This window comes from Nyctibius grandis, chromosome 12 (assembly GCF_013368605.1).
Source record: "Nyctibius grandis isolate bNycGra1 chromosome 12, bNycGra1.pri, whole genome shotgun sequence".
Taxonomy (NCBI): Eukaryota; Metazoa; Chordata; class Aves; order Nyctibiiformes; family Nyctibiidae; genus Nyctibius; species Nyctibius grandis.
In genome coordinates, this window is record NC_090669.1 from 21,620,521 (window position 1) to 21,628,668 (window position 8,148).

General features: G+C 70.9%; 2 protein-coding genes across 2 annotated transcripts in view; one reads left to right on the forward strand and one right to left on the reverse strand.

Moving 5' to 3' along the window:
* Positions 1 to 2,986, forward strand: part of ZFPM1 (zinc finger protein, FOG family member 1) — a 35,388-nt gene extending 32,402 nt beyond the window's left edge. The window contains exons 9-10 of the mRNA XM_068411468.1: positions 49 to 198; positions 324 to 2,986. Of these exons, the coding sequence (XP_068267569.1) occupies positions 49 to 198; positions 324 to 2,467 (2,294 nt within the window). The 3' untranslated portion in view covers positions 2,468 to 2,986. The remainder of the gene's footprint in view (positions 1 to 48; positions 199 to 323) is intronic.
* A 1,071-nt stretch (positions 2,987 to 4,057) lies between these two features.
* Positions 4,058 to 6,903, reverse strand: CIDEC (cell death inducing DFFA like effector c). Its single transcript, XM_068411479.1, has 6 exons — positions 6,828 to 6,903; positions 5,423 to 5,495; positions 5,105 to 5,246; positions 4,877 to 5,026; positions 4,555 to 4,739; positions 4,058 to 4,441 (listed from the first exon to the last, which is right to left on the reverse strand). Exons 2-6 carry the CDS (start codon positions 5,470 to 5,472, stop codon positions 4,255 to 4,257), a joined length of 714 nt encoding a protein of 237 aa, XP_068267580.1. The 5' UTR covers positions 5,473 to 5,495; positions 6,828 to 6,903; the 3' UTR covers positions 4,058 to 4,254.
* Between the last annotated feature and the right edge of the window lie 1,245 nt (positions 6,904 to 8,148).

Here is an 8,148-nt window from a genome sequence, read left to right on the forward strand (position 1 = left end):
CCGCCGGGTGCCGTCCTGCCCGCTCAGCCCTGCACCGTGTTCCCACAGGCGTCTGCCACAGCTGCGGCTTCATCTCCACCACGAGGGACATCCTCTACAGCCACCTGGTCACCAACCACATGATCTGCCAGCCAGGCTCCAAGGGAGAGGTGTACTCAGCGGGACCGGCGCTGCCCACCGCCAAACCCCTCGCTCCCGGTGGGTACCGCGGGCCGCGGCCGGCGAGGGGGCACGTGTGCCAGAGCATCGCCACGGAGGGCTGCGGGGAGGGAGGCAGGGGACGGGTGCGTGGGGTGACGCCGGTGCCTGTCTCCCCTGGGCAGGGCTGAGCCAGCCGAACAACGCGCCGCTGCGGAAGTGCGGCCTGCCGCCGTTCCTGCCCGAGGGGCTGCCGGCACTGCCGCAGCACGTGGTGCTGCACGGCGCCGCGTCCCCCCCACCACAGCCCGCCTCGCCCCCCGACGCCAAGCTCTCACCGCCTGCCCAGCCGCAGAACGGAGAAGGTCCATCCTCCTCTTCCTCCTCCTCCTCCTCTTCCTCCTCTGGTGACGCCGTCTGCATCAAGGAGGAGCCCACCGGCAGCCCGGCCAGCGAGGCGGAGGCACCGAAAAGCAGCGGCCACGGGGCCGGCAGCCCCGACGTCTGCTCCCGGACCTCGTCCCCCCGCAGCCTGCCCTCGGCCAAGGTCAAGTCGGAGCTGGCCAGCCCCACGCCGGGCTCCAGCCCGGTGCCCAGCGAGCCGGGGACGGGCACGGCCGGCGGCACCGTCTTCCTCCCGCAGTACGTGTTCAGCCACGAAGCCGCCGTGGTGCCGCAGGCGTCGGAGATCCTGGCGAAGATGTCGGAGCTGGTGCACAGCCGGCTGAAGCAGGGCCACGGCGGCGCGGTGCCACCCGCCGTCTACGCCGGCACGCCGGTGCCCAAGGGTGCCACTTGCTTCGAGTGCGAGATCACCTTCAACAACATCAACAACTACTACGTGCACAAGCGCCTCTACTGCTCCAGCCGGCACCTCGCCGAGGACAGCCCCCCGGGGACGCGCAAGCTCAAAGCCCCCCCCGTGCCACCCAAGGGTCCCCCCACCCCGGGGATGCTGCTGTCCCCCCCGGTGGGTGACGGGCAGGGGACGCCGGCAGGCGACGGGGACAGCGGCCGGGATGCCACGCCGCCGGCCGCCCCGGCGGAGGTGAAAGCGGAGGAGGTGGGTGGCAAAGCGGGGTCCCCCGAGGCGGAGGGGGGGTCGGGGCGGTGCAGCGAGGACAGCCAGAGCCCCGGCAGCTCGGTGGGGGACGAGGGGGACGAGGACCCGAGCAAGACGCTGTGCGAAGCGTGCAACATCCGCTTCAGCCGCCACGAGACCTACGTGGTGCACAAGCGTTTCTACTGCGCCTCCCGCCACGACCCCCCGCTCCGCCGCCCCGCCGCCCCCAAAGCCCCCTTCCTGCCCCAGCCCCTCCGCACCCGCAAACGCCGCAAGCTCTACGAGATCCACGGCGCCTCTCGCCGCCCCGCCGAACCCCCGCCGGCCCCCGAGCCGCCGCCGGCCCCTGACCCTCCTCCGGGGGCTGCCCCCTCGCCCCGCTCCAGCCCGGATGGCGACGGGCCCATCGACCTGAGCAAGAAGCCGCGGCGACACGGCGAACCCACCCCGCTCCCGCCCTTGGCCGACTACCACGAGTGCACCGCCTGCCACATCAGCTTCCACAGCCTCGACGCCTACCTGGCCCACAAGAAGTACCAGTGCCCGGCCACCCCGCTGCAGCCCCGCACCCTCGAGCACCTCCACAAGATGAAGGGGGCCATGCCCGCCCCCCTCAAGGGTCGCCCCGGCAGCCCCGGCGAGGGGGACCCCGAAGGCGTGCGCATGCGGGCGGCCCCGGCGGGGAGCCCCGGCATCCCCTACCCCGGGGCGGACTCGCTGCAGCGTCACCCCAAGGGTCCCCCGCCACCCCCGGGGACGAAGGGACCCCTCACCGCCTGTCCCTACTGTCCCCTCAACGGGGCCATCAAGGGCGACCTCCTCGAGCACTTCCGTAACGCCCACGGGCTCTTCATGGCCAAGCCGGCGGCGGCCGGGCAGGGGCTCCCCGACAGCCCGGCGCCCGGTGCCCGCAGGACGCCCGAGCCCCCGCTGCCCGCGGCGTCGCCCCCGCGCCCCCCCGCCCCCCGCCTCCGCCGGGACAGCTTCAACGGCAAGGAGGGGCGGGAGGGCAGCGGCAGCCCCCGGCCCCCCGCTTCGCCCGCGGCCCCCGAGGCACCGCGGGAAGCCGTCCGCAAGCCCCCCACGCCCCCCACCTACACGGACAGGGGGGTGCAGACCCCCCCGGCCAAGGCTGCGCCCGGCCCCGTGCCCAACGGCAACCACAGGTACTGCCGCCTCTGCAACATCAAGTTCAGCAGCCTCTCCACCTTCATCGCCCACAAGAAGTATTACTGCTCCTCCCACGCCGCCGAGCACGTCAAGTAAAGCCCCCCTGTTGCCCCCCACCACCGCTCGGGGGGCCGCAGGGGCTGGGGGGCTGGGAAGCCATGCCAGCACCCCGCCTTGCAGGGGTCAGGGTGGTTGAGGGTGCCCGGGAGGCTCCGCCACGGCGGCTTCAGCATCAGGAGGTCCCTCCGGTGTCCCCAAAGTTTGCCCTGGATTGGGGGTCCCACGCAGGCCGAGGGCCGTGGAGGGGGGAGTGCGGTGCTGGTGGGGGGGGTGGCCCCCCTGGTGCATGTGGCACCCCTGCCACAGCCTGATGCTGCAGGGAAACTGAGGCACGGGGGGAGGCGCAGGGCTCTGCCCAGCCAGGGAGCTGCAGAGGGGGGGCTCTGCCCCCAGGTAGACACTACAGGGATGGGGGGCACGGCCCAGTGGGGCTTGGCACTGGGCACCCTGGGGAGCGCGTGGGTGCCCCCAGACACAGACCGGACCCTGCAGGAGCCAGCACTGAAGCCGAGGATGAAGCAACCCTGGAACCGTGTGTATAAGTGTGTACAGAAATAAATATGTCTAAGAAAGCCAGGCTGGTGCCTGCGTGCGGGTGGGGGACACCGCAGGAGCTGGCACGGCCACCGTCACCCCGTGGGGTCAGGGGCATCGCGGTGGGGACGGGGACATCAGGCGTGTGTAGCCACGGGGTGACAGGGACAGGCAGAGCACGGCATCCCTGTGTGCCCCTGACACCCCTCGGCTGTCACACCGCTGTGCCATGGGGGGATGCAGCTGCTGGGCTGGTGGCTCGTTAATTACAGGGCTAATGAAGCCCCCAGGTGCTGCCCCAAGCCCAGCCCAGGGCTTGGCCACCTCTGCTGTTCCCGTGCCAGAGCCCCAGAGCCCTGTGACAGGTCCCCAGGTGAGTGCAGACGCGTCCCCTGTCCCTGCAGCACATCACAGGGTGGGGTGGGGGTGCCCCTAAGCACCCCCAGAGCGCAGCTCCTCTTGTCTCCCCAGTGCTTCCCAGTATAGCACGGGTGGGCAGTGGGCTCTTCCCCTCCCTCCCAGCTTGCCCACCCTGGCTGGCAGGGCTTGTATTCCAGGGAGCCGGGCCGGGGTCCTTATGTCCCCCCTGGGATGTAACCCAGTGTCCCCCAGGCTCTGGTTTCTCCCCCGGGCTGGTACCCCCGGAGCTGGGGGGGCATTTGCATCCCCATGGGGCACAGCCAGGGCAGCACCAGCCCTTGGGGTTGTGCAAGACTGGGGTCCACAGGGGGCTAAAACACCCCCCCCGGGGCAAGAGGGGTGTACCCCCTGTGCCAGTCCTGCTGCGGGTGCCAAGGGCACAGTGGGCGTCCCAGCAGGACCGTGGGCAACCGACTGCCCCAGGTAGGTGGGTTTGGGGTGTGGGAGCCCCTCTGCACCCCCCTCCTCAGGGCTCGGGGGGGGTGCCAGGCCCTGGGTGCCAGCCGGGGCGCTGGGGTGAGGGGCAGGAGGACGAAGGCAGCAGGTCCCTTGGGGAGCACTTGCGACAGGTCCCCTCCTTGCACGCTCTTGCACCACAGCCCCGGCGTGCCAAGTGGGGCAAGCGGCTGAGCCCCCCCCCGAGCCCTCCCACCCCCCAGCAAGCAGACAGGCCACAGCTAATTTATTTATTTACTTAAATAAATATATTTACAGAGCAGGAGATAGGACAGAGAAGAGCCAGCGGGGTGCGAGGAGAGGCTGTGCCGGGTGTCAGGGCAGCCCCCCCCCAGGCATTGACCTAGCGGGGTGCTGGGACCCCCAGGGACAGGGGGGGTGACAAGGAGGGGGGGGGACAGGGCACACACCCCTCACTGCAGCGCCTTCCTGCGGGGCAGGGCTGGGGGGCTGCGGTGCTGGATGCTGGGCAGGGCCGGGCCCCCCTCCGCCTCCTTGGGCTCCTCGGTGGCATCCAGGAGCTGCTGCATGTAGCAGGAGGTGCCGAGCAGGACGTGGCCGGTGGCCTGCATGGTGAAGAGCGTCCAGCGCAGGGCTTCCCTGGGCGGGGAGGACGGGGTCAGCGTCCCTCCGAGGGTACGGGCAGGGGGACTGGTGCCCCACTGCAGCATCCCCCCTCCCAGAGCCATCTCCAGCCCCCCCCCAGCACTCACTTCACCAGGCGCCTGGCCCCGTAGCAGCGCAGGTCGTAGGACATGCTGTAGGTGCCGTAGAGGGTGGCTTTGACATTGAGGCAGCCCAGGTCCCGCGGGCTGGTCTTGTAGAGGTCGAAAGTGACGCAGGCGACGTCAATCCTCCGAGGGGGCTTGCGGGACAGGCTCAGCTGGTAGCCAGGCGTCTAGGGGAGAGCGGGACCAGGGTTACCCCCGCTCCCACCCCACCCAGCATCCCGAGCACCTCCCAGCCCAGCATCCTCTCCCAGCGTGGGATGCAGATGGGATGGACCCAGCTCTGGCCCCGCAGGGGTGCACCCACCTTGGCAGCAGCCCACGTCTGCCCCTTGCTCAGGGCCATCAGCACCGTGCCCTCCTCCAGCGTGCGGAAGAAAGCCTCCGTCTCCACCGCCGTGCCGTCCTCATCCAGCACCAGAGAGACGGGTCCCGGGGTGAGCAGGGCGCTCTGAGCCTGCGAGGGTGCTGGGGGTGAGCGAGGTGGGGGGGGGGGCAGACAGACAGACAGACAGACAGACAGCCCCCAGCTCACCTGGCGCAGCAGCTCGGCCAGGCTCTGCGCCATGATGCCCTTGCGCAGGCTGCGGTCCCAGTTGCACACGCGGTAGGGTTGGGGCCGCGGGGCCGGGCTCGACAGCAGCTGCTGGGTCATGGAGGCGCTCGCCGAGACACATCTGGGGAGGGATGGAGGGAGCGGGGTGCCCTGAGCCCCACCACCCACCCCGGGCGGTGCCAGCCCCCACCCAGGTCTCAGCGGGGAGCAGCACGTCCACTCGGGACACTGAGAGGTGCTGAAGCAGGGGTGGCTCTGGTGTCCCCACCATGGGGACAGGGGCTCCCCGGCACTTACTTGGAGACGGGGGCAGCCAGGCGCAGGCTCAGGGACTTGGCGTAATCCATCTTCGCGAGGAGCGTGGTCCAGCCTGCCGGGGAGGGAGGATTCAGCCGCGGGCTCTCCAGCTCCCCTCCACCCCAGGAGACCCCTTCCCACCAGCACGTCCCACGCCCGGCTCTGGCACGGCCGCTGTGGCTGTGTCTGCCCTTTGGCTGGGACCAGAGTCCTCCTGCCAGCGCGGCCGTTGTGCAAGGCAGCGCCTGGGGCCCTGAGTCAGCGCTGGAGCAAAGGTGAGACACGGCTGCGGGGGGCTGCGCCTCCACCCAGCCCCTCGGGGGGCAGCGAGGGCTCTGGGAGTCAGGGGCACCCGCGGTGGCACCCCCGACCCTGGTGCTCCGGGGACATCTCCAGCCAGGAGCCTCCTGGGGAGCTGGAGCATCCCTATCCCCACTCACCTCCAGCCCAGGCCACCACCTCAGCACTGGATCATTCCCACCCCATCCCACCTTATATACCTGTCACCCAAAGGCTCCGCCCACCCAGCCCCACCCTTCCTGCTTCAGCCAATCCTCTCCTGGCCTGTTGGCACAAGGGGTGGGGCCAGTGCAGGGGGCGGGGCCAGCTTGGCACCACCACATGGACAGTGCGGTGGGGTGATACAGGAGCATCCCCCAGTCCAGACACACCAGCATCCTCTGGGCTGGCCCCAGCGATCCCCCTCCCAGTGCTCCCAGTGCTCCCCCTCCCAGTGCTCCCAGCGATCCCCCTCCCAGTGCTCCCAGTGATCCCTCTCCCAGTGCCCCATCAGCTCCCTCCCAGTGCCCCCAGCGATCCCCCTCCCAGTGCCCCCAGTGATCCCCCTCCCAGTGCCCCCAGCGAGCCCCCTCCCAGTGTCCCAGCAGCTCCCTCCCAGTGCCCCCAGTGATCCCCCTCCCAGTGCCCCCAGCAGCTCCCTCCCAGTGATCCCCCTCCCAGTGCCCCCAGTGATCCCCCTTCCAGTACCCCCAGTGATCCCCCTCCCAGTGCTCCCAGTGGTTCCCCTCACAGCGCTCCCAGTGATCCCTCTCCCAGTGTCCCATCAGCTCCCTCCCAGTGCCCCCAGTGATCCCCTCCCAGTGCCCCCAGCGATCCCCCTCCCAGTGCCCCCAGCAGCTCCCTCCCAGTGATCCCCCTCCCAGTGCCCCCAGCAGCTCCCTCCCAGTACCCCCAGCAATCCCCCTCCCAGTGCCCCCAGCAGCTCCCCTCCCAGTGCCCCCAGCAGCTGCCCCCAGTGATCCCTCTCCCAGTACCCCCAGTGATGCCTCTCCCAGTGCCCCCAGTGATCCTGTGTACACATGCATTCCCATACATACAGCTCCCCTTGCCTGCATGCCTATCCCCATGTCCATGCATGCATGTGTCCACCCGCACGTGCACGCACCTCCACGTGTGTGCGCGCACACGCATCCATCCCCATGTGCACATGTGCCCCTCCACACGTGTGTACACACGCGTGTACCTCCATGTGTGCGTGCACGCCTGTGCCCCTTCTCACGCACGCACCCCTTCCCGTGTGTGCACGCGTGTGCACCCACGCGTGTCTGTGCATGCGTGCGTGTGCACACGCATGTGTCCACCCCCCCACATGTGTGCATGCGTGTGCGCGCCCCCGTGTGCGCGGGCACGTGTGCACCCCTCGTGTGTGCACATGCGTGTGCACCCCCCTGCACATCTGTGCACGCATCTGTGCGCACCCCCCTCGCATGTGCACGCACACGCGCACCCCCGCACACGCGTGCGCGTCCCCTTTAAGGCGCGGCCGGGGCGGTGGCGCGCGCGCGCGCGCGCGGGGGAAGGGGCGTGGCGAGGGGAGCGCGCCCGCTCCGCCCCCTGGCGCGAGGGCCGTCGCGCCTGGATGACGTCACGCCATGGCCGCCCTGCGCCGCCGCGAGTAGAGGCCCCGGCCTGTCCCTCGCCGCAGCCGCCGCCGCCGCTCCGCCGCCCTCCCCGCGCCTGCCCCCGGCCCGGCTCCCCCCCACGCCGCCGCCCCCGCCCACCCGCCCAGGTGAGCTGCTGCCCGCACGGCCGCGCTCCGCGGGCGCCGGCTGCGGCCTAGCGCCGGGGAGGGGGGGGGCGGGCCCGGGCGCCGGCGGAACCGGGGGAGGGAGAGGCCGCGGGGCGGCTCCGGGTGGGGGGCAGCCCCGGCGGGGGATGGTGGGGAGTGGGGGCACCCCCGGGGGTGGTGGGAAGGGAGGGGCGGCTGTCGTTGGGAATGAGGGGGGCGGGCGCAGCGCGGAGGGGGGGCCCGGTTTGGGAAGGGGGTTTGTGGAGGGGAGCGGCAGTTGGGAGCGATGGGGGCGCGGCGGTGGCCCCGGTTTGCAGCGGGGAGGGGGGGATTGGGGAGGGCAGCCCCGAGGGGGTTTGGGGATGGGGAGAGGGGGGGTACTTGGGGTGGGGAGGCCTTAGTTTGTGGGGGGTTTGGGGATGCCCGCCTCATTGGAGGGGGTGCTTGGGGGTGCAGCCTTACTTTGGGGGGGATGTTGAGGAGGGGGAGCACAGCTAGATGGGGGGATGCTGGGGAAAGGAAGGGGGCAGCAGCAGCCTGGAGAGAGAAACAGGGGAGCCTTAGTTTTGGGTGGGTGTTAGAGAAGGGGATAGTCTCAACTGGGGGTGCTGGGGGGGGGGCTTTCCTGCTGGAGGGCAGCACAGGGGGTGGTCAGACCCCAGGGGTGCAGGTAGCTCTGACTGTCCTCCCTCCCCAG